Here is a 26652-nt window from a genome sequence, read left to right on the forward strand (position 1 = left end):
TTGGGGCGACGCGTGGTGGAAAGCGGCAATGTTGCCGAAACGTGCTCCGCCGCGAGGTTGAGTTTTCTATCGCTGGCGAGAGCGCTTCAGCAATCTCAAACATCGGTTGCCTTGGCAACCAGGCACGAGCCGCTCTAGAATTCACGCTCGGGGCCCCACCTTACACATGTGGGCACTGCAGGCGTACCACTCACTCCCATTGGGAAGCGGGCACTGACTTTGGCGTGGAAAACTACCGGAGGCGAAGCACGATCGTACGCGAGCATCACCTCCTGTATTTTTAGAGACGATAGTCTTTCTTGGGCTACTTAAACCCAGAAATTTTGGTCTGTCTGTATTTCTGTATGTCAGTCCGTCTGTCTGTCTGTGACTCGATTCAGCCACCCGGCCAAAGCAAAAGAATGCCTGCGCAATAGTCTTATATAGTCACAGCTAAATCTAACCCTCTTGGTCCGGTGTAATGTTCATACTTGTCAACACTGTTGAAGAAGAGCAAGACATTACGCAATTATGAGACAACAAATCAATACAGGAGTGATATTTGCAGTGTTCCTTTATAAAAATTCAAACATGCTTGACTTTTGCGAAATTAAATACTTCATCAACTGCAGAAAAAGAATTCACTCCGCCGTCACCTGCTGTCGCCCGCGCCACTATAGCTTCTGGCGCCATTTTCAGAAATCAACCGGTAACAGTTACGCAAGGTTCCACTAGATAGTTTCCACGTTCTGCTTGCAACGCACGTGGAGTAGGGAAACGCGGTTCTATAAACGTTGAAGTAGGGTGCCTCGATTAACGCGCGTCTTCGCCGTACGGCAGCGTTCGCATCGAGACACCCGGTTTGGAGCAGTGGAACGCGCAAAATTTAAAATGATTTAAGCAAACACTTGGCGTCTTTACCTTGGGAGGAGCGCGACGCAAGAGGAACAACATGAGAGGTGAGCGGTAAAGCGAAGGGAGGCATTTACTTCGCAAAAGCCGATAAAGGCTATCGTCTTTTGACGTCATTTGCAACGAAAGGAGCAGATACGCGGCCAATTTTTTCAATGAGAAACGCATCAGCCTCGAGCGGTCAACCAGGCTCTTTCCTTCTACTCCGATTCTTTAGTCACGTGACCAGTTAATCATGGGGCGACGCATGTTAGAAAGCGGTAACGTTGGTAAAACGTGCTCCGCCGCGGGTCTGGGTTTTCAAACGCTGGCGAGAACACCGTTACTTTGGAAATCTCAAACATCGGTTGCCTTGGCAACCAGGCACAAGCCGCTCTCTTTCTTTGCGGAAGATTGCCCCTACGGAATAAGAAAACGTTTTAAAAGGTACAACACTGCACCCGTAACGCGCAAAAATCCAAGAAGAGACCGATGTTGGGGCCCCCATATCCAGCGCTTGAGATCTGGGGGTCTGCCAGGATGGAGCCCTGTGCCTCGGAGGTGTTGCGTTCGCGCGTCTCTATGGCCTGGACAAGCCCACAACAAATGTTCAACGCCAACTTCTGACGCAGGAAGCACACAGAAGGGGCAAGTGTCCGCAAACGGCGCGTGATATCGGGCAGGCTTAGCGTGGGCAACTGGGATAACGCCACCCCAACCCGAAGTCTCCGCAGTACGACTTCCTCCAAGCGAGCGAGCCCACTGGGGAGGTCAGTTTTACGCGGTGGAAGTAAAGCACGCATGGCGCGACGGAGGGTTTCCTTTTCCACCAGCAGTTCTTCTATGGTAGATACTGGAAGTGGTAGTGCCCGTGGGAGGTCCCTGTGGCAGGGGCGATCCGCCGCTGTGTGGGCAGGAAGCATGTCCCGGCGAATCCACAAAACGCGGACAGGGCATGAATAAGTGTTCATAATCTCGTGAATGCGTGCGGCCAGGCTTGTGCAACGCGCAACGCGATGCAAATCCCGAATCGCTGCCGTTGAGTCAGTATAAAGTTCCAGCTTGTCCCCAATAGTCAAAGTCGATGCAAGCGCCTGCAGGCCACCCCGAATGGCAGTAAGTTCTGCTAGCAGGTTTGGGAGTGCACGGTGTGACTTGTACGCGCAGCTTTGATTTAGGGCAGGGTAGGAGGGACACGTCAAGGCCGTGGTGACGAAGCAGTCGTATGCCTGGCGTCCAAAAAAGCCTGGAAAACCAGCGGTTGCGTCTCAGGCGCCCAGTCAAGGCTACGCGCCCACGGACGTGTAGACTTGTCAGAGGCTTGTTGTCCGTCACCTGATGGTACAGCCAGGGCGGCCTTGTGGCGGAAAAGGCTGGAATCGTATTCGGCGGCTGGTCCATGTACGCGGCGAGAGCTTGCTGCTTCTGGAACCAGTCCATGTTTCACGACGCTGATGAATGAGTTCATTTGGCGTGTTTAGCTGGGCTTCTGCTTGGAGCTGTGGAATTGGTGTTAGGTGGGGGAGGCCAGTAATAGTGCGCATGGCGGCCCTGTTAATACACTCCAGCCGGTCCTAGTCTCCTCGCGTCATGTACTGGAACTGTGCCTGGTACACGAGCCTTGGCTGTAGTACGGAGCGGCTAGGAGACGGGCAATCGTCCAGCAGGCCCCGCTAGATTTCTGAGAGATTCGGCGAACGAGGTGGAGCATTTCGCATATACGGATCCACTGAGCCGCTGAACCTGAAGCCAATACCTCCAATCCTAGAACCCGAAAGTGTCCAACAATGGGAATGGCGGACCCGTTCAGCTGCAGTGCGATCGGAGATACTGCAAGGGAGGGACGGCCCCAAGCGTTCGCGACCGGAAGTGCGGCAGTGTTCTCTTGAGAGAGGGTAAGACCCGCATACTCGCACCATTTCTGGAAGTCTGCTAAGGCTTGCTGGAGGCACTCTGCTTGTCGGTACAGGTCCGGATGAACTGACCACACAGTAATGCCATCCGCGTACATGAGGAAATACAAGTCTTGGATAGTGGAAAGGTGCCAAGCTAGCGGCAACAAGACAATGTTAAAAAGTAGCAGAGACAGAACAGAGGCTTGTGGTACGCCGCGTACTGGTGTAACGAGCCGAAGCTCCAACATTGATGCGTATAGTAAAAGAGCGGTGTTGAAGAAAGTGTCGGATGAAGTCACAGACTTTGTCTGGGCGGCGAAGACAACTGAGGATTTGTAATATTGCAGCGTGACTAACGTTGCCGTACGCCTTGCATGTCCACAGCTAATACAGTCCTCACACAGCGAGAACAGCCTCCCACCAAAACTATCGATGACAGTTATTCCAAGTCATCTTCAGCACCAAGATGAGGTCTGAATCCGATTAGCGCCGGGTGATACCGTCGAAAAGTATCAAGCCACCACTGAAGACGTGTCAAGCATCCGCTCTAACAGCTTGCACAGCGTAGCAAGCGATTGGCTGCAAGTTGAAAAGTTCGTGCGGTGGTTTCCCGGGCTTTAGGATCGGAACAATATCCGTTCGAAGCCAGGATTCAAGGAGTTGACCAGATGGCCACACCTGATTTACGGTAAGCATCGTGAGAGCTGGGTCGTCAATATTTTTGTATACCTCATAAGTAATGCCATCGGGACCCGGAGCAGTCCGAAGTTTAGCTCGATCGATCGCGGCCAAAAATTCAGCATTGTGAACGGTAACTGAATTCCAGAAATGGCATCATGAGTTGGCGGTAAGCCCACACTGCTCGGAAGGGGGAACGGAATCGGCATTGCCACTCTGTTTCAGTTACGGTTGGGTGATCCCGGTTGAGCTCGGCGCCCCACCTTACGACATGTGGGCACTGCAGGCGTACCCCTCACTCCCATTGGGAAGTGGGCGATGCTTTTGGAATTGTAAAATAAAGGAGACGATGACGTGAGATCCAAATCTTTTCGTTGCGGTGTTCACGTCGCTTGCGTACATAGAGTTGACCAACATTGCGGCGCCCTGACCTCCCGTTGCGCAGCGAAAACAGCTTCATCGATAATTCCTCGGTGCAATGTCGTGTTCTAAGCTGCTGATTTCGCTTTTAATTAGCCCATTCTTACCCTCACCTAAAGTTTAAATTGACAATCAGCTTTTGTTTTTTAGATAGAAGAGCGAGTTTTCAGCTGTTAAGCCTGACAAAGTAGCATTTGTCGGCGTCATAGCAACGGGCTCGCGAGATCACGAGTAGCTCCAGCAGTATCTGTGTCTGTTAGTAGATGGCGCTAGGAATAACGCGCGGCAAAGATGGCTTCCATTACAACGAGGGCAGCACGCGTCTTATCAGCCGACTCACTAGACAGTCCTTGGTGCGTTTTTTAGATCAGGGAGGCCCGCTCCAACTGGTAAAACCAAACCACTGACAAGGATGCTGTCCAACGAGGGGCAGATGCTCGAACAACACGGGCGCAAGCGTGGACGCCCAAAACAAGGGACGTGAGTGATGCACCACACACAAGAAAGGCTGATGGACCGAAACCCGCAGATACGCAAGGGCGAGACAAATCGGCATCAAATGGAATTGGTCCAGCTTATCGCACAGTCCATAGAAAACATCCTGGCCAAGAAATAGCCCACCCAGTAGGAGACACCTGAAATGACAACGCCGATGGCCAAGGGAGTGTACCGCCGCCATTTTTTCAGCAGGCCACAGCCACTACCGTGGAGCCCCCAACCCAACAGTCCATATACATCCTGCAGAGGAAGAGAGCACCTCCCACTAGTCCCCGAAAAAGTGCCCAACGAAAAAGGGTGATCCCGTCGACACCGCACAAAGCAGGCAGAAACGGTAAACGTTGGCTTCCTAAACATGCACGAGGCGAGGAAAGCTTCAAAGTGGGAAGAGTTATCCGAAACTCTTGACAGGAAGGCCATTGAAATCTACTCAGTTGCTGAGACGCACCATCCGGGCCCTGAGGAACCTCCGATGCATTGCAATTGTCGTTGGGCGGGTTGCAACAGGGGAGCTGGCTGCAGGGGTGGAGGGGTGGGCGTGCGGTGGCGACGCCCCGTGGGAGTGGTTGGAAGGAAGAGAAGGATGGGAGTGATTGGAATGATCATGCTGGGAACATCTATGGATCACCGGAACCATCTTTGGTAAGCCCACGATCATCGGTGTTGTGTACCTAACTGTCACCCAAGGGCCACACGACGGCAACTGCAACATATTGCAATGCATAGAACAGGATGTGACACGGTAGGCAACCGACAAACAATTGCTGCTGATGGGAGACTTCAACGGGCATATTCAGCCCATCGATGGGTTCCAGGGCTATAATGGTAACCTTACGGTCGGCCTAGCTGAGAAGCTCTGTCACGACATAGCCAACCTGCGCGGCGACTGTGAAGGTGACTTTACGTGGTGCTCGCAACAGGGGTAGCTGCATTGACTACGCACTGATATCGTCTTCACTGGCAACACACATCAGACAAGTCCACATCGATGAAGGTGGCCTCTTCAGCCTGGGGAGCGACCACCATCGAATCAAGCTGTCGTTCTCCTCATCACCCCACCAAAAACGTGTGCGATAGCCTCGAAGACCTGCAAAGCGCTATCTGCCGGTACCTGCATACAAGACAGTTGCCAACGAATTCGAATCCTTCCACATCCACGCAAGGAAGGCAACGTACTCAGAGTTTGTCGGTGAGCTAAAAAGAATCATGCACAAGCATGAGTTTCGCACAGGCTCTCGTAGATGTCCTCAACGAACGCGGTGGTGGGACAGCGAAATCAAGGAGGCCCTTGAAAAGCGCCGTGCGGCAAACCGGGAACACAGGTATTCAGTGAAAAATCTCACAGCCAGTGAATGCCTCCTTGCGTGGGAAGAGCATATGCGCTGCAAACGAGCAATGCAACAGATTGTCCAATGCAAAATCGCAGAAAACGAGCAAAAGCAACCGGAAGAGATCACTACAGCAGGCCGTAACAGCGCTCGGAAGTTTTGGACCTATGTTTCTTCACTCAACCGCGAATCACCATTGCCAACGCTCCGAGATGAAATGATGGGCGACACAGTGCTTGATCTACGTCGGCACCTAACAATACATCTTGAGAGAATCTTTGAAAATACGACACCCAACCAAGGGTCCACACAGAGCCAGCCCTGTAGGAGAGCCGCCAGGTGAACAGGTCTCGTACATGGTCGACTGCCAATGGGAAGTGATACCGCGGGCCCTCAAACGTGCTCTTGCTCTCATTGGGGTTCACACGGCAAGCGGACTAGAAGGCATCCCTGCGGAACTGGTCAAGTGTGTAGGTGGAAGTAACGCAAGCACACCTTGCAGTAATCTTCACCGGCATAATCTACGGGGACCCCATCCCAGAGGCATGGCTACTGGGGAAGGTGTCATTACACCAAAGAAAGGCGGTGACAGCAGCTTTCTCAGGGATCACAGTACACTCACTCACCGTCACCAGCGTACTGTATAGGCTCTTTGCCCAGGTGCTTAAGGCTTGGAGGAGCGCATGGGCGGAGCAAAGTGGTCACTTGACGGAGCTGCAAAATGCATTCAGACGGGATCGTCGTGTGGAGGACAACCTGTTTGTACTCTCTCAGTGCATAGAAATTGCACGAAAGAATCGTTGATTGATTCTAGGGTTTAACGCGCCGACGCAACGCAGGTGATAAGGCGCACCGTAGTGGAGGGCTCCGGATTAAATTTGACCACCTGTGGATCTTTAACGTGCGCCGAAATCTCGTACACATGGGCGTTTTTGCTTTTCGCCTCCATCAGAAAAGCGGCCGCCGCGGCCGGGAATCGGACCCGCGACCTCTCGCTCAACAGAACAACACCTTAGCCACTGAGCCACCGCGGCGGGTGCACGGAAAGAATCTCAGGATCTGGTAACATGCTTCCTCAACGTCCCTAAGGCATATGACAACATCCCATATGACCTTATGCTGCAACACATGAGCGCGCTGGCTAAATGGATTGACCTCCTGCGGCGCTTATACACCGGCAACAAGGCAGTGCATGCTTCAGAGAGGTCGTCCGCACGGAGCCAGTGACAATACACTGGGGACTCAAGTAGGGGTTCCCGCTATCCCCGCTGCTATACATGCTGTACGTAGCGGGGCTAGAGAAAGTCCTTATTGCGTCGGGACTCGGCTTCACGCTGCTCTATTCCGAAGATGGATTCCCGCAAATGTGGACACTTCCGGGGCTGGTCTTCGCCGATGACCTTGTCCTGCTCGCTGGAAGTGGGGCTGAACCCGCCGTGGTGGCTCAGTGGCTAAGGCATTGCGCTGCTGATCACGAGGTCACGGGTTCGATTCACGGCCGCGGCGGCCGCTTTTCTGATGGAGGCGAAAAGCAATAACGCCCGTGTGTACGATATTTCGACGCACGTTAAAGATCCACAGGTGGTCAAAATTAATCCGGAGCCCTCCACTACGCCGCACCTCATCGCCTGCGTTGCTTCGGAGCGTTAAACCCTAGAATCAATCAAGTGTGGCTGAGCTACAGAGACTTGTCATTGCCTCAGCTGAGCATCTATCACCATTGGGACTGCAACACACGCAAGTCAGCAGTCCTGTACTCCTCCGACTTAGAGGACAAGGCTCGCGCTGTGCTGCTGCCTGGCGGTGAAGAGGTCCCATCAATGCACAGCTACTGTTACCTTGGCGTCACTTTCAGCACCACTGGTGACAAGTATGCTACACACGAGGCATTGCTGAAAGAAAAGCCTAGACGTGCCAGCTGTATCCTGCGCAGACGGTGCTTATGGGGGTGTAACCGATACCTGTTGGCCCGTGACCTGTGGAAGTCGGTGCATGTTTCATGTCTCACCTTTGTGAACGCTGTGGTGTGTGTGTCGGCGCCAAGACGGGGATGGCTCGATCGAGCGTGGTCAGCGAGGGGTTGACCGCCTTGCCTTGGGCTGCCATGGCCGAGTGGCTATGGAGGCCACACAAGGTGACCTGGGATGGTCAACGTTTGAGGCTCGCGAGGCCACCAGCGAAATTGCGTTCGAGGAGCAACTCCGAGTCATGAACGACGAACGCTGGGCGCGGCGACTGTTCCATTACATGGCATTCACGGGTGTACGCACACAGTGGTGCAACCATCTCTACCACCTCCGTCGAAAATTCGGCTTCACTACCAGCCCGATTGAGGTGGGCCCACCGCACAAGATCACCGAGAACATGCGCGCCAGAGTGAAAGGGGAGGAAAACAGTCGCTGGCGGACAGCAATGCACCAAAAGTCTACCCTGGAACCATACCGCAGCCACAGGAAAGATACAGACCGGACGCGTGCCTACGACAACAGCAGCGGCAGCGCGCCCTTCTTAGAGGCCCGTGCGGGGGCTGTGTATTGTCGGCGCTACGATAAAACGCTGGAGATACAAGCAGCAAAGTGCAGGGCATGCGACGAACACGAAGAGAGAGAGCATCGAGCACCTGGTGCTGCACTGCCGCAAGCTGCTCCCACCCGCCAGAGTCAACGCGAATGTACAACAGGCGCTAGGGTTCGAGGGTGGCATCGACAACGCCACAGAAGTAAGCACGACGAATAAGCGACTGCAACTCTGGCAGCGATCGGATCGTCTGGGTGCGGCTGTGGTGACGGGGCAGTGAACGCACGAGTGAACTGCAGTGAATGGCGACAGTGTAGTGGACGTACACATACGCATGCAGTGTACCACAATGCAAAAGACTGAAGGACAACTGTTACCTTCAGTCTTCTCGCTGGCGGCGACGGTGCAGTGACTTGAGGCATTCAGCCGCATTTTTTCTTTTCATTTTTTCTTTTATATGTATTTTGTAAATTTGTTTACCCGATACATAGGGTTTCTGGCCACAATGATCATCATCATCATCATCGGCTATGGGCAGAGAGCGCGTACATCGAAACGCCCTACGCGCGGAGTGCGTCGCGTATGTGTAACCAGAGTCCTTCAATGGTTGTAGGGCTTTGGTGTAACTAAAAGGGTTCGAAACTGAATGCGTGCGGTCTACGTATACTCTTCACGTTTGCGTCGGTGAACGCTGTGCGCGCGTGGAACTAAAACTGTCAATGTTCCAACTACACTCCGCCCCAGTAAATTTCTCGAATTTTGTTTTGCGTCCAGATATTTCCTATACAATAAAATGCCTAAAAAGTACTGCAGGATTCATAAAGTTGTCCCCTAAGGAGGTTACGAGGGAGAACACTTCATTAGACCGCACTAAATTTTTCTACAAAGTTTACGTTCCCCAACCCCCGTATAGCTTAGGAAACCAAAAATGTTACAAAAGCCGGAACACGTAATACAAAAATCAATCAGCACAGCTGGGCTGGGCAGAAATTCTGTCTTGATATTTTTTCCCGTTTTAACGGATCACCAAAGTTGGGTCTAATGAACTCGCGTTTACTGCTTCTCGGCTGGAAGATCGCGCTTAAAAAAAAAAAAAAAAAACAGGAGGAAAATGATACCCGCGTGATCTTGTTCATTTTTGCATGATTCGAGCAATGGGAGTGGGTTGGAAGGGGGGAAAGGGGGGGGGGGGGGGGCTCGGGGCATAAACCAGCAGATGAACACATTAACGCACGCGAAAAAACCTTGGTTTAGGCGACGGAGTGGTGCATAAGGTCACGCCTCCCGCCCGCAAAATAAAACCCTGCCACAGCCCATGCATATCCACATCGGCCTTTCGGTTTTGCGAACACGGTGCCGCGCTTAGAGATAAGCTGTGTGTTTGGACGCAGCGTTTGCAAGGTCTCGCGCTGCACAGCTACCGTGCGTAACACCGTGTGTTTGCGGAGGTCTACAAATGCTGCCAGATATAGGCGCTATCGCGGAAACTCTCCTCCACATTACCGCCGCCACAAAGACGCCGTCCCCGATTGCGCGGCCGCTATCACGCGGCGAGGGGCGAGTTCGGCCACCCATGACGTGGGGCGGCCTTGTCACTGGCGTAATTATCGCACGGGCCGCCGCATGCTGCAGGTCGTGTGGCCTTCCGCCCCACCCGGGGCACAGCAGCAGCTCTGGCGCTGGCGACCCGTCGCCGACGGCTGGGCCGTAGCGGAGGACATGGAGGTGTCGCGGGTGGCCTTCCTAGTGATGTGCCTCGTGCTGGCCGCTCTGGTGACCGGCGCCGCCTGGGCCGTGCGGCAGCAGGATGGCGACGCGGGGCATCCGCACATTGTGTTCGTCCTCGCTGACGACCTGGTGAGTTGCCTCCGCGCCGCCGCCGAAGAGTTCGATCTATGCTGCAAACGTAGCTCCATGCTGCTATACGAATATATAAAACGAAACTGCTGCCTAAGGTTACCGTGTGATTCAGCTATCAAATATGGCATTATTTACCACGATCCCTACGCTCGCTTCCCAGCATAGCGTGTGCACGCGTGAATGTTGTTGTGATACCTGATCGGTAAAGAGTGGTGACTAGTAGCCCCTTCTACATGGTGCGAATTTCGCTTGCGAATTAGCAGCTGCGGCGCCGCTCGTGCGGCAAAACGATCTATTCTCGTTGTTGTGGCATATTGCCAAGTGTTTGGAACAGTCTAACGTCTCCTGTGAATTCTGCTTGAAATTTGGCAATTTGTTGCAGCAGTGAAAATAGGAAAAATCAGATCGTTTTGCCGCACGAGCAGCGCCGCAGCTGCGAATTCGCAGGCGAAACTTGCATCACGTAGAACGAGCTTCACCCAATATGAATACACACGGAACAGGAGGCAGTTGCGACATGGTAAAAAAGCGCAATAGACGGAGACAGAAGAAAAGAGAGTGACACGTCCCGTGTCACTCTCTTTTTTTCTGTCCCCGTCTATTGCGCTTTTTCACCATGTCGAAGTCCTATCACCAACTCACCCAAATTTCTGCATTGAACAGTTGCATAGTATAAAGCTGGTTTAGCAACATAAGTTATGCGTTAAAAACACTAGTTTCACAAGCTGCTCCTTGTAAGACGGGAGAAAAACTTCTGAAAAATGGTAGCTGCTTAAGGAATTGTTTCTTGGCATCACCCAAATTAAAGTATCAATTGATATGCCAGCCAGCGCGGTTCGCCGAGTCTCGCGCTTGCTCCGCATTAAACACAATTTCAAGATGTTTGATCACTGTTCCACGTATGAATGATATTCAATGCACGAAGGCCTGCTTGAAGCATTGCTTCATACAGGCCTAATGAAACTTCGTGTAATTGGAGTCGTACGTCGTTTTTTCGGCGGCTATATCTTTACGCACACTGGCGCCACAGTCTGTACAGAAGTAAAAAAGAAAAAAAAAAGTGAGCAAAAACGTTGCCTCACATAGTGAGCTCATTTCAACTTGTAGAGTGTTGGGTATCTGTTGACATAGGCGCTGGTAAAATGGCAGAATATTTAATTCGGGAGACGAGAGTTGGCCAGTGTCCATTTAACAGGTGATTTAGCGCCTTTAGGGAGCTTTGGAAAGTGGATATGAATTGTAGGCATGGCCAGATAACGTGTTTACTCGTATTGTTGAGGTACTCCGAAGCCCCGAGCACTTCGGGATGTTGTGAAGGTTATATATGAAGCAAGGCGTGTATAAGCAGTACCAAGAATTTTAAGAAGGTTAAAAAGATTCTTCTGCATGACCAGCGACAAGTTCAGAAGGTTTTTTGTTCTAATCACATTAGGCAGGTGGCAACCGAAAACACGTATTACGGTTCGCTCACGGAGTAGACTGTTTCGCTCTATCTCGCTTGTTCGGTAATCATACACGAGCTCAAAGTGTTAGAGCCACTGGCAACAACTATGGCGACGAAGCTACTTACCGGTGAGTTAAAATGGGTGTCCATTGCGAAAGCGTGGCTAGATAGCAAAAGGCTCGGCATATAACAAAACAAAACGCTCGTTCCTCTCCCTTTCGACCTTGAGACTCCGCCCTTTGGGCACGCCTTGTTCCGGCTTCCTGTATTGTCACCCTGCGCAGAGGCAAGTGGCGAGCCGCGCTTCGACTAGACGTCGCCGTGTCAACGTCACCAGCGCTGCAAAGGCTGCGCGCACTCCCTGTATGGACTTTATCTACACACGGCCTGTTCCGTCGCTCGCTCCGTTGACACATCGACGCGGATCGACGCGAAGATTTGGCGACATGCCCCGCCTATTGCTCACGCAGTAGTACCAAATTATATGGCAGGGTGGATATATTTCATAGATGGGATATAGATGTTCCGCCGAATCGATGTAGCGGAAAAGAGATCGTATACGTGTGACAGCAGGTCCCGTACAGTTGCACCCCGTCTGCATCCCTTGGCGTGTAGCACACGCGGGAGCTGGACTTGTACCGGTGTGCCCGTGCACGTTCAAGGTGCACGAGCCAGCGTGCGCACATGCACTCCCAGCAGCGGCACTAACGCTCGCAGGGCTGGAACGACGTGAGCTACCACGGCTGCCCGCAGATCCGCACGCCCAACATCGACGCCCTGGCCTGGAACGGGATCCGCCTGAGGCGCTACTACGCGCAGCCACTGTGCACTCCGTCCAGGGCAGCCCTGCTCAGCGGCCGCTACCCCATCAATCTGGGTAAAAGGAGCCTGCACTGTGCTACCCGGCGCCCCCGCCGCTCCTCCCAGTACAGGATTAAAGGAATTCCCGGCACCATGCTCGGTGCCTTTCACGCCGCAAAGCGGTCGAACGGGCTAAAAACAAAATTGCGGTGCGGTGGTGCGCGACAAATGCCACCTCCCTCTTCCCTTCTCCTAAAGCAAGCGTTGTGAAGTTGCTGCTGAGGTAGTGTGGTTTGGTTCACCTTCTCAACGTGCAGAAACAGTCCAGGGTCAGAATTCTCCAAAAAAAAGGACGTCGTTTTGAAGTGACGCCTCGCTGGCATGCGAATGCATGTATTCTTGGGTCGCGGCGTCGCTTTCAGGCGGGGCAAACCGAGGCAACGGTGTTCCTCGATGAGAACCATGGCGCGAAGCGACGGGAATCAGTACGCGTGGCTTTGCACCATGGTTCTCATCGAAGAACACCGTGTGGTTGTCTCGGTTTACCCCGCCTCAAAGCGACGCCCCGCACCGACCAAGAGTATGATGCATTTGCATGCCAGCGCCGCGTCTTTCAAAACGGGAATGAGCCCACTCGTCCCAGGAGAAGCCAACTCGTCACACCGGCCTTTTGGTTCGGTGCCATGGGGAGATAGGAATTCTCGGGGAGGGTGCCTTTTCGTCGCATGGATTTCGTTGCACCGCGACCGTGTGAACAAATCCCTTGAAGCGCTGGCCGGAAATTGGCATTGAAAGCGGGTCTGAGGCTGATCTCGACAATGGTAAACTCGTTACAGCTTTTGTTTAGGAGGGGTGGAGAGGTCAGTGCGACCTGCACTTGTTTGAAGCGCTGATCATACAGGGGCGTAGAGGTGGGGTACCTAGCTGGTTTGAACAATGAACAATGAAATTTATTGGCAGCACATACAAAGTACATGATGCCGGAGGCCGACAGAAAAATCTGCCTCAAAGGACACCGTGACAAAGCTGCGGGCTTCGTGTGGGTATGGTACTCTGGTTACGACTGTAGTTGGGTCTGTAGTTGGGTCTGCAGAGGTCTGCGTCACCAGGCGATGGTGTGACTTGCACACGTGATTGAATCCTTTAAACGCGGCTGAAGCGCTGTCCATGGGGGAGGGGGGAGGGCGAAAAATCAGCGCGTCCTGCACTTGTGTTTGGAAGAGGCGCTGATATCAGAGCAATTTATCCATGGAAATTTGGGCACACAAAATATGTCCAGCGAGAGTGCCTTTTTCTCGCTTGGATTTCGTAGCACCCCGACCTTGTAAACAAAGCCCTGGCTGGAAAGGGGCGGGAAGAATGGTCAGATCACGTGACCCCCTGTGTCGCTCAGCGGAGCCCCAGTCAATGCCTCGGAACATCGGCCTCTGAGTTGACGTATTAAAGCAGTGCAATAAGCAGGATTGTTCATTTCATGCACAACCTGTTCACTGCGCCATTTGTACGCGTTTTTTAAACACGAAAGTGTTTTACTCCGGGATTCACGAAGATTTCACTTTCGTCATATTCATCACGGAGGTGACGCCAGTACAACGAAGCATGATGATGATGATGATGATTGCTATTGGTCTCCCCTTTAAAGCGGGGTGATGACATGTCATCTTACCAAAAAGGACTAATATAATCATGTTTTTTACACTCTTGGTTTAATACTGGCGCTGCTAAGGGCAGGCACTAAGCTTATTAGGCCCGTAATACTTTTTTTCCCCTGTTACAGATGGTAACTGTCCTAGGCAATATTCCCCTCTCTGCTTTTCGTCCACCGCATTCTAATCTTCTTTTCGCCCCCTCGACAGCCTCGAAGTTAACTTCCTCTGTGATACCCTTAAATCCTAGGGCTTCTGAAAGCCCAATATTCCCTTCATGTAGATTTGGATGGATACCCTCACATTCTAACACTATGTGCCGCATAGTTTCTGTTCCTTTTCCGCAGACCACGCATACCCCATCATTTTGTGAACACTTCCCCAAAAAACTCTTAGTTCGCAGGCAACCTGCTCTAGCCTCAAAAACCAAAGCACTGCCCTGGGAATTATCGTAGAAATTTTCCTTTCTGATGTTCAATTTCTCAGCCCTGTACATCTCTAACGACGTTTTACCTTCCATTTTTTCCCTCCATTTATTCGTTTCAATCTGCCTTGCCTCTTTTTTGGTTACCTTGGCTGTTTTGGATTCTCCACTGTTCTTTCCGTATTTCATCGTTAGCCTTCTAGTCTTTCTTAACCACTGCGTGTCCACGCTTTTCAAGTATAGGTACCTAAAAACCTTAGCTGCCCACCTTCGTTGATCCATTGCCGTCAACCTCATCTCAAAGCATATTTTACTCTGAGCTTCTCTAACTTCAAACGACGCCCAGCCCATATCTCCCTGAACTGCTTCGTTAGTTGTTTTTCCATGCGCGCCTAAGGCCAAACGTCCTACCGTTCTCTGGTTTACTTCAAGGCCTGATAGAACGTCTGATTTTAAGCAGAGTACAACATTCGCAAACGTGAGACCCGGAACCATTACTCCTTTCCACATTCCTCTTACTACTTCCTATTTGTTATACCCCCACAGAGCTCTATGCTTCATTATAGCTGCGTTTCGCTTTCCCTTAACCTTAAGTTGCTCCTCGTGAGTTCTTAAGTAGTTATCCCCTTCGTTTATCCACACTCCCAAATATTTATATTCCTTCACTCCAGGTAATTCGCATTGCTGGATAGACACTACATCAGTGGTAGCGTCATTGAAAACCATTATTCCTGATTTTTCTGCACTGAAATCTAACCCGAGGTCTGTGGCTTCCTGGCCGCTAATATTTATTAGCCGCTGCATATCGGTTTGGTTATCAGCTAAAAGAACAATGTCGTCTGCGTATAACATTCCCGGAATATGCTGTTGTACCACTTCGCCTTGCAGCATATGGGTTAGGCTAAACCCTACTTGACTTTCTTCCAGTATCTTTTCTAACCCTGCCATGTAAAGCATGAACAGTATTGGGCTCAAAGGGCATCCCTGTTTCAGTCCCCGATGGATGTTGACCTGCTGGGCGCATTTCTGTCCTTCCCAAGTAAGGTGCACTCTATTGTCTTTATAGATTGCTATAAGGAACTGTACTAACTCGTCATCTAATCCCTGGAGTTTCAGCGTTCTCCACAGCCGTTCTCTGTTTACGTTGTCATATGCCCCTTTAATGTCCAAGAACGTAATCCATAGTGGTCTATTCTGTGCTTTCGCAATTTCAATGCATTGCGTTATCACGAACAAATTGTCATCCAGTCGCCTGTCTTGTCTAAATCCATTCTGCAGTTTCCCAAGTATTTCATTTTCTTCCATCCATGCTTGAATTTCTGATTTTATCGCCTGCATTACGAATATATACACCACTGACGTTACTGTGAGTGGTCTGTATGAATCAATACTGGCTGTGTCTCCTCTGCCTTTATATATTAAATTCATCCTACTTTCTAACCAGTCCTCTGGTATTTGTTTGGTTTCTATCACCTTATCTATTGCCCTCATAAACGATTCCTTGCTTTTAGGTCCAAGCAGGTTTATCAGTTGCATTGGTATTCCGTCCGGGCCCACTGCTGTCTGGGGGGAAACCTTTTGCTCTGCTTTTTTCCAATCAAGGTTGCTCAAACTTATTTCCCTTTCCGCAGTCTTCTGTGGCGCTGATGTTATCGGTGCTGGTTTCCCTGCCACTATTGTCCTAAACTTCTCACTAATCACTCAATGAATATGCGCCAACGCGTGCTCTCCTTCTAAATGTTCGCCCTCCTAATCAATCAGGAATTTTTGATGGTTATCGTTTTTTGAGCTTAGTGATTTTACATGGTTCCAAAACTTCTTGGATGCGCTTTTGTCCTTCCGTATTTCTGCCATCCATTGTTCGCTTTTCTGCTTGATCTTTGCTTGCACCATTTTCTGCACTTCTACTTTTTTCCCACGGTAGATATTCTATTTCTCCTTCACTACCTCCGGTTCCATACCAGTTCTTTTTGCTTCTCTATGTTCTCTCGACGCCTTTCTTCGCTGGTCAATAGCCTCTTATTTCCTTATTCCACCAGCTTCGTACAAGCGGCCTGTAAAGGGTGCACCCCTGCACACAGGGCCTTCTTGCGGGGAAGCAACCTTTAGTTCTAACCCACGTATTCAGAAAGCGTACTTCACTAATGCCGTAAGGAATCCTTTCGTAAGTGTCGCAATAGGACCAGAAGAAGAAACGGGCCTTGCGCTTCACAAACCTTCCTTAAGGCGCACTTATCAAAGGCGCCTCTTTCGAGGCACCCTAGGCTCCTGCGATCGAGGCTAGCGCGTGATGCGCCAATCCGCACACGGCGTGTGGGCGGGGCTTGCCCTTTGCGCCAATAGGGAAGAACGCGTGCGGGGCGCCAGCTTCGAAGCACACGGATCAGCCAGCTCCGTCCGTAACCAGTACCCGTAGGGAACTTTAGGCTTAACATTGCGGCACAATACTGATCGCCGATTGCGCTACTACAGCGCAACAGTATCATCCCCTTTCTCGCATGCGTAGCTTGGTTTGCACGATTGCTTCCATTCGGGCAAGCGGAGACAAACGGTAGCTGCACTTGCCGACGTCGCTCTACGCGCGGAGGCAGCGCCATGGTGCCGGCGCTGGCCGCATCGCGCGCCGCCGGCCGGGGGCGGACCGGTGTGCGGGTGTGTGCACGGCCGCGTCAGGGCGGCAGGCGTGTGCGCGGATCGTTTTTGCTCGCAGAAAGCGCTTTATTGTTCACAGCTTTATCAGTTTCTCGCGAATGACGCTCGAAATCGAACGCCTCAGCCGAGCTGTCGTAGTAGCCTGTAATGTTGGTCGGGGAAAGGTGCACTTAAGGTAGGTCGGGAGCTACCTTAAGTGTCGCTTACTTTTCTGTGCGATAAGTTCGCGAAAAGGCGCCCTTTGAGCGTACGTTTGGTTCTAGAAACGCGTTAAGACGCCGAAAAGTGCCTGAAGGGAAAAGTTGTACTTAAGGTAGGTTTGTGAATACGGGGGCAAGAGTACGTTATACTTGGGGTTGTTAGTTTTCGCGTTTTATATTTTAACACGAAAGTGTTTTATGCCGGGATGCACCAAGATTTCAATGACGTCATATCCGTCACGGAAATGACGACAGTGCACCTTTGCCGAAGTGACCCGCCAGCAGGACGTCGCTCGCCAAGCAAACCCACAAGACTGCCGCCGACCCGCAAATCATGCTCAGCTGCAGATTTCGCTGCACATTTCACTTTCTTGTTTAACCGATTCCTATGACAGAGAAACCAACCACAGCCTTTTTTTACTTTTTCTGCGTGTCATTTAATACAAATTTGAATGCAATTATCAGTTCACTATAATTAACGCGGTGTGACGGCATATTCACTTAACTTCCTACTTCATAAACTTTGATTCACACTCGCTCGTCTACACCTTTTTTATATGGCCGACATATAGCAGGCAAAAACATTGCATTGCTTTAACGTTCCGAAACGAGCTCTTTGTGCGAGTTTTCCGTGTGGCGAATATCCTGGTAACACGAGAATTCCTCGTACGAAACGTCCTATGACAAATTGGCATTCCTGACCAGTTCACCTGTGACGAGTTGGCCTATGACGAGTGGCCTTGAGACAAGTGGCCCTAGACCCCTTCAAAACGACGCCCCTTTTTTGAAGAATTCAGCCCCAGGACAACAAAAGGGAGTCAAACGAAATGTTGAATAGTCATTTAGGAAAATGGAGGTACTTGTATGAACCACTGCGTTTACTGAAGTCGTGTAGGCAAGAGAAACCCCTGTTGTGAAGGGATGAGTATCTATGTCGACTAAGGGAACATTTAAAAGAGAAGCTTCAGCTTACAAGAGCAGTCGGAATCGTTTGGCAGTAGTGGGTGAAGCGGTGAGGAACCGACAGTAATCAGCGAGGTATGCGGTATGCGACGGACCATGAAAAAGGAACAAAAGGCACTGACTAATATTGACGCTCAAAGGTAAACAAGAGTTTGAGGTAAATCCTGTTATATTAAAAAGAGGTATAAAATCAGGTAAGCAAAAAAGTGATGGTGTATTTACATATAAATGTTCGACAGCGGCAGCTGGAAGACCGACGCCTACAAAGCTCGATGACAGAGCAAACATGACCTTTCTCAAACCGTTTCATTAGCTTCATTCATGTTTTCACTTCGGGGAGACTGTGAACCACCTTCTCATTTTCCGAAGGCCCTTCTAAGGTGGCACAAACGCGAGAGGAGCTTATGTTTATGCGGAGAAAAAAAAATTAGGCCCACCTCCCCTCGCGGGAACCCTGGTGTGATGCGACGCTGGGGGGGGGGGGTTCAAGCGCAAGCGAAGAGCAACCGTCGACCGAAAGGAAAGGCCGCCGGAGAGCGGCACACCGGTTATATGCGCAGCGCGCCCGAAGGAGAGGAGACCGCGGAGAGAGAGTACTGCACATGCGCAGCACCGCGCGCAGCGCCGCCCACCGGCGGAGTGAGAGCACGCTGGGCCGCACACGCTCTCACCTGGGCACGCGCCGGCGCCAGTGCGTCGGCCGCGGCTATGACGCAACACAATCCAACACAATCCACTTTAATGCACTCCAATCCAATCCAATCCAAATCCAATCCAATCCAAGCCAATCCAATCGAATCCAATCCAATGCCCCTCGCGAGAGAGTGTTCGCTATCGGAGAGGAGAGCGGGAGAGTGGCTGCGGACAACAACGGACGCACGCAGGAAGGACAAGGCCGCCGACAAGAGATGCTCTGAGCGTCGCATCTAAAAAAGCTCTGAGGATTCCTAAACCCTTCTTATGGTTTGTGAATGCGAAGGCATTAACGTCCAACTGAACACCTGAGACGCTTTGCTTCGGCCTGGCGTTCTCGTTGCGCTTCATCTTCTTGAGACGCTTTGCTTCGCGGTCCGCCTGAACCACTTATATAATGGGAGAGTTTCGGCGATGGCGAATTCCCTTGCTTGTCTGTTCGCTTGCTCGGCTGCGCTCTTCCATTCCCTTCATCTACGGCGCAGTGGCGGGAACGACCGCCTGACACTGCTACCGAGGTAAAGCTCACAGTATGGAACGCCTCGTGCCACGGAATGCTTTCAAGGAGCCGTTTCGCGGCTTCAGACGCCGATTACTGATTTTTCGCTCAATGGGATGGGATACTTAGGGCCAACAAAAATGGGAATCCAGTTGGATATTTTCAAAACTTCCTGTCCTGTGTCTATACACTTTAAGAATTTACCGCAAGTCGTCTTCGCCCTGACGCTTTAGAATAATCAATCAGTGCAACTTGTAGTAAAAACTTGGCGGATATGTCGAGTTTGACTCAATAATGTCGTCTGCGTAGGGACACTGCGCAATGCAAGCGGACTTGCAGCACTGCGTCATGACTCAGCGGAAATTTCCTTTTAAAGGGACCCTGCTACACTTTCTTCAACTTTTTTTGAAATCTTAAATGTTTGCAGAACGCAGTCACCCAACACACCCAGTACTTAGATTAGGGGGTCGCAAAGTACCTCAGCCAAAAACTACGCTTTGCCCATCAGACAAGTTCTAATCTCGCTCAAAACATTTTCCTTTCTTTCTCAGTCTTGACGTTCTTCGACAGCTCGAATTACGTCACTAAGGCCATGCAGCGGCTGTTGGCCGGTTTTCCTTCAGTTCCAGCAATGAACGCTTTTAGATAGCAACTTTAAAAAAAAGTCACAAAAACAAAGCAGAAATTCAAGGCGTATCTGGTGCGACGAGCAAATCACGCAGTGCCGCTCCATGCTGGCTTTCGCAGTGGTTCCAGTCGCGAAGGAAAGAGTGAACGCGCTTATCGAAAGTGTTGCAGGGTCCCTTTAACGTAAAGCTTCCACTCTAGGAAATCGCCGCAGGTGGGCTTTACCACAGCGCCCCAAAACGACCAATCAGCGTGACCGAACGTCCAAATTTGGCAAATGACCCGACCCAGCATCTGCGCTGGGACAACAGCGCAAGGCGTGCATGTGCGCTGTTGTCATAGCGCAGACTCGAGTTCTTACTCTGATCCCATGCTGGGCCCCGTCATTTGCCATATTTGCATTTTTGGTCACTCTGATTGGTCGTATTGGGGCGCTGTCGTGAAGCCCACCTGTGGCGATTTTTTAGGGTGTTCTTGGGCTAGCAGTCGAGCATTTCGCGGCGGCTGGGGCGGTGAAGTCTCACTTCTTCCCCCTCTACCAAAATACCTCCGTCTACCAAGCTACCTCTTTTGCTTCTCTTTTTTTCTAAACAATCGTGCTAAATTATTTTTGGTCTGACACAAGGAAAAACTGCCTGAAGAAAAACACGCGATAAGGCAGAATTCTGGAGCCAAAAGTTCCGAATGTGCTAAAACTTCGCACACAATACAGCGAAAGTGTTGGTACTATGCAGCTAAAGTGTTCAGTTACGTGCCGGTTCTTCTTCCGAAACCTATGCCAGCAAATTAAGAAACATTCTGAAACTGTTACCCTTCATTTTTCCAGAATAACGTTTGACATGTTGGACTTCCATCTTGTGGCTTCAACCATGCTATTGCATCTTTTTTTTCTCTTCCTTGTTTAGGGACTAATTTTGTGTTTGTAATGCGTTCAATTCGGGATGCGGTCGCGTTGAAAATGCCACTGCCAGGTCCCTTCATGGCTTTGGCACTCACGTTTCTGTATAAGTACTGAATGCGTGTACACAATAAATTTTATTATTATTATTATTATTATTATTATTATTATTATTATTATTATTATTATTATTATTATTATTATTATTATTATTATTATTATTATTATTATTATTATTATTATTATTATTATTATTATTGAGGCTACTGCGTCTCAGAAACCGGCTGAATTCTGGAGGTATGTAAGCGGCCGTTCTAAGGCGTCTAAAGAACACGTTAGCCTGCTTAATTCCGATGGTGAAGAGGTTGAGGATGTTGCCACCAGTTTTGCTCAGTACTTTCATTCTGTCTTTCAACTGCCAGATGGCAACGACGAACGCCTATCGTTTAATAACTCTAATTTTAACACACTTATGTTTGATGAAAAAATTGTCAATGATAGCCTTCAACGGATGAAACCATCATTTTCCTGTGGTGCAGATGGAATTCCAGCAGCCCTCATGAAGGCTTACGGCAACATTTTTGTGCCTGTCTTAACTTCCCTTTATATAAACTGCATACTTTTAGGTAAATTTCCTCGTGCATGGAAGATCGCTCGAATTTTTCCAATATTTAAGTCTGGTGATAAGTCAGCCGTTTCTAACTATCGCCCGATCTCACTCCTTTGTGTCGCCTCAAAACTCTTTGAGTCAGCTCTGAAAAAGTTCTTGCTGCCTGCGTCAAGAACGTTGTGATACCAAATCAGCACGGCTTTTTCTCGGGTCGATCGACGGTCACAAATCTTGCAAGCTTTATGACACAGGCTTCGGCTGCAGTTTGTGAAAACGGCCAGTTGGACGTTATTTATTTTGACCTCAGTAAGGCGTTTGATGTGGTGAACCATCAGTTATTAATTAACAAGCTTGCTAAGTCCGGTGTAGACGCAAGCCTTGTTGCCTTTTTGTCCAACTATCTCCTTGACCGGTCCTTTTATGTAGATGTTAACTACAAAAAGTCTAGTGTTTACCCTGCAACAAGTGGTGTACCCCAGGGTTCCGTGCTGGGTCCATTATTGTTTTCTGTCTTTATCAATGATGTGTCAACAGTGTTAACTAACTCTTCTTTTCTTCTCTATGCTGATGATGTCAAACTATTTAGGCACATTAGTGGTGTTCAGGACTGCTGTGCCTTGCAGAGGGATGTGTCGGAATTATCGGCCTGGTGCAGGAAAAACTGCCTAATTTTAAACCCCACTAAAACAAAGGTTGTCACCTACAGCCGGAAAACCCACCGTCTGCTGTTTTCCTACAGTATTGAGGGAGCTCCTCTGCAAAGGGTTGAGGAGATTAGGGACCTAGGGGTGCTTTTCGACAGTACCCTCTCTTTTTCTCCTCATATTAGGCTCATCACCCGGCGAGCACTCCGAAGTCTTGGAATTGTGTGTCGGATTATAAGGAATTCTCTTCTCCAGATCCATTTCTAATGCTATACAATGCAATATGTATACCACAGTTAGAATATGCTTCTGTTGCCTGGAACGGCATCTCCAAATCTAGTAGTGAATTAATAGAACGTGTGCAGAAGAAGTTTTTATCCATATTTAAGCACCGTCATCACAATCACAGTTTTCATCCTGATTCTGACTTACCCATAGTCCCTTCCATCCCTTCCTTGAACTGCAGACGTATGCGTGCAGACCTTACATTTCTTCACAAAATTGTTCATGGTGACCTTTCTTGCGCAGACCTGCTTAACTGTTTAGAGTTTAGTGTACCACAAAGGCCCACCAGGTCGCATCGCCCGTTCTTGACCGCTGCGCGCAACTCCAACCATTCTCCTGTGCGCAGAATACAGAATTGTTACAACCGCTTCTTTGAACGCCTTGACATCTTTCAGAAATCCTTTACAATTTACCGTACAGCGCTGTTCAATACAGTATGTTAACCACCTATGGTATGTCTGTCGTTCTTTTTTTTCTGGAATTTGGTTTCTCTGCGGTTGTGTCTATCCAACTGATAGTTGCCTATTTTTGAAACTGTTTACTGTCATTTGTTCGTCTTATCGTTTGTCGCTGCACTCTTGCCGTTGTCTTTGTTATATTACTTTCAAACTTTGTGGCTCTGCCTGTCGTGTGGCCTTTACGACAGGCACAGCAACATAGGCATCTTCTTTTTATTTTTTTTACCTGTACCCAGGCTGCGCCTGTGCTTTATTTCTGCCATTTTCACTACTTCAATTTGTGTGTGTCTTGTCGCTTGTTTGTATCTTGCTATATGTTTCTTGTATTTTGTTTTTATGTAACTATCCGTGCGCCAGCACTCAGGCCTCTGGCTGTTCCTGGGCACGTAAATAAACATGATTGATTGATTGAGTGATTGATTGATTATTATTATTATTATTATTATTATTATTATTATTCAGTAGCCCTTTGTGTTTAACAAAATGAGTTCCTCAGGTATCAATTCTCTCGCCTTTATTGTTTAATATTTATGTAAATGATTTATTCTATGGTATTCGCCATAGTAAAGTATACCAAATGCTGATGATACTGTTTTAGTCACACGGTACTGAAACTATTCATCTGCTTTAAATCAGGTGCAGGAAGACGCTATCCATGTATTTGATCGGTTCAAGATTAACCGTGTCCGTACCGTAAAAAAAAATAAAAATGTAAATTTACCGAAAAATGTTTCTCGCTCAATTTGTAGACCTTCTTTTTCTTAATAAAAAGGCATCAGTATTTCAATGAAATAACGTTCCTTTATTTATCTAACTGCGTAAATAAGATTGCTTCACACGGAACCTTTATTTCGATGAAATAAGGCGCCTTTAATTCTTTATTGTGCGAAAAGATTGATCGAAGATGGCTTCACCGCATGCCCGCAGTGTCTTCCAAAAAAGCGCTGTCAGGGCTCCAAGATGACCCTTAGGTGCTTGGCCCCCCAAATAGTTCGTTTAACCCTTTCGCTTCCGTTAGCGAGTATAGTCGTCATGAGATTTTGTACCAAAATGAGCGATGACGAGTATAGTCGTCATCGGTCATGACGACTATACTCGTCAACGGAAGCGAAAGGGTTAAACGGAGTATTTTACGGGCCAAACACCTTAGGGGCTCCGGCTTTCAGCGTCTCCTGTCGTCAAGTTGTCAAACGATGGTCAAAAACAAGTGTATAATGGTTAAAAACGGTTCAAAAATGCATGATAAAGAACATGCTAAACCTGACTAACATGATAAATAAACTAACATATTTTAGGGTAGCTTGACTGCGGTAGCGCGCGAGTGGTACAACCCGTGTGAGCGGTACAATGGGAGCGGTACAACCCGTGTGGACGAGCTCAGCTAGTCTACGGTAGGCAAAGGATTAACAGGATTAACCTAAAAATAGAAAAACCAAGGCAATATGCTTTCATAACCTTCTGAAGAGGGTAGAAAAAGATAAACTACACTGCTCCACTTGTACACAGAGTTCATGCGTTCCAATAACTTCAGCTTCTTCTGTAAAATCTGTAGGCATTATTTTTGACAGTGACAGTGTCGTGGTCGTCTCACATGGTGTACCTACGTAACCGGCTACGTGTTGTGGCAAGCATGCTCTATAATTCAAAAGTTTTTTATGCCTTACTACATACGCAAGCTCGTCACTCACTCTTTGGCTTACAGTGCACGTAGGTATGAAATATTGTTCTTGTTTTTCAATGTTTCTTCGAAATGGCACTGTAGAATCAATAGTATTTAAAAAAAAACATTCGTAAAAGTGTCGCATCCAATGTTTCTTTGCCGTCAGGAAACCGGTTTGATGTTTTAAAAATGCCATCTTTTGCCTGTCTTTTTTCCCACACAATTGTGCTAAATTATTTTTGGTTTGACACAGGGAAGAACTACCTGAAGAAAAACACACGACACGGTCGAATTTTTGAGCGCTTTTGGAACCGCGTCTGTAAGAAAACTGTAGTGTCCTGACGAGGCGTGCACGCTAATAACCACGCGATTGCCTCTTGTGAGTTCGGATGTCAGTCCCCGCGCCTTCTTTTCTGTGACGGGGTTTTTACCATCATATTCTGCATGTTTCAACCTCTGACGGTAGCCTGACTTCGCAGAGAAAGAAACTTTATATTGCACTGGCTTTTTCAAAGATGTATGGCACCTTATAGCCGCGACACTTTGTCAGTTCAACAGCGTATGCATCTGCAATTAGCTATGGTGGGATCCCGAAAGTACGGATCGTTCTGTACTCGGCCCGCCTGTGCACAGGCTGCACACTAAACTTTCTTACACCCTTTTTGGCCGAAAGGGGTGTAAGAATCTTGCCACATGGCGAACACCTTCAAAAGGTGTTTTGGCTAAAAAAAGGGTGTTCGTGTAAACACCCTAAAAAGGGGTGTAAGGTTGCTCAACAACCTAAAATAAGGGTGTGGGCAGTGGAGCTACGCGTGACGGTGTGAATGGGCCGAGAGCGCACCATCACATACAGACACATTCTACATGCACAAGTCACACTTGACCATCAAATGAATTGAGCAAGAAAACCAATTGGATGCATGGGGACAGCGAGTACATACGGTGGGAGTCGCAGGGGTAAAGTAGGTTGGTTACTTTCCTCATGTAATACCAAAGCCGGCGACGAGAGACGCTAACCAGTCTTTGTCTTCTCATTTCGCCCAACAAGCAAGTTTTCTCCCACCCCGCGGATGCGCGCTGTACCGCGGCAGCCGCGGCGGGCCGTGGCTCAGCGGAACAAAGGAAGTGACAAGTGTTTTCGCTCATTGACATTTATTACTGGATAATAAACATACAAAGAGCATGCAGGCTAGCTGGTTGACGGCGGGGATCTAGTTCCTCGCCTGGGAAATTACAGGGAATCGAGAGGTTCGACTCACCGCGACAAGAGTCATCTTCGGGGCGCCTCAGCGCGCTCGCGTTTGCCTCGCTGGGTCGCCGATGACAGCCATTGTCGCTCTCCTTTTCGTCCGATCCTCGAAGGAAGGAGGTCACCAGGCGCGTCCTGTTGCCTCGCTTCCCGAGCTCCAACCTCCCACCGCTTGCATCCCGCGCGCTCTTGCCGGCCACAAGACACGCCTTCGGCGAGGAGGTAGATCCCCCTCGCCGACGTCTCGCCAAGAAAGTTCCCGCGAGGAGCAAGCAGTGGGGCGAAGCCAAACGAAAGGGAACGCGCTAAGGTCGCGTTCCCACAATACTTACTAAGAAATACATCTACTCTTCATGCTTTTATAGCAAGCAGAGGAAAGTTCTCCAATAGAGCCGCTGGGCTTGTCGCAAAAATAAGATATTTGCGCTAATTTCGGAATTATGCATTTTGATGTAAGCATATACAAATCAGCATGCGGATTTGCAAAAACGTTTTAATCGAGAGGTAGTTATTACGTTCAATATGTCATAAAATTTTATTAAATACCAGACAAATATTGCCCGCCATTTCTACAGCCTTTAAGAAGGGTGTTCAATATTTTAACACCATTTTTCCCAAAAGGGTGTAAAGCTACAAATGAGGGTGTTGGAAACTAAGAAAAAGGGTGTAAAGAAAGCGGGTGTAAGAGACCTCCAACTTTGGAGGTATTTCATACCCGTTTACACGGGTGGACAGAACATTTTCTACAAGCGGAGTATGTTTTGTACCTCACGATGTTTCACACAACATAAAATGGAATACTTTTTTACAAGTGAAGCTGTTTAACCTTGAAC

General features: G+C 49.3%; 1 protein-coding gene across 1 annotated transcript in view; it reads left to right on the forward strand.

Moving 5' to 3' along the window:
• Positions 1–9759: 9759 nt before the first annotated feature.
• Positions 9760–26652, forward strand: part of LOC144174932 (arylsulfatase B-like) — a gene marked incomplete at its 3' end in the record, with an annotated part of 31214 nt that continues 14321 nt past the window's right edge. The window contains 2 exon segments of the mRNA XM_077703925.1: positions 9760–10063; positions 12228–12387. Of these exon segments, the coding sequence (XP_077560051.1) occupies positions 9830–10063; positions 12228–12387 (394 nt within the window).

The sequence above is a fragment of the Haemaphysalis longicornis genome, unplaced genomic scaffold (assembly GCF_048455015.1).
Source record: "Haemaphysalis longicornis isolate Haplotype H1 unplaced genomic scaffold, Haemaphysalis longicornis Haplotype H1 scaffold_1, whole genome shotgun sequence".
Lineage (NCBI taxonomy): Eukaryota > Metazoa > Arthropoda > Arachnida > Ixodida > Ixodidae > Haemaphysalis > Haemaphysalis longicornis.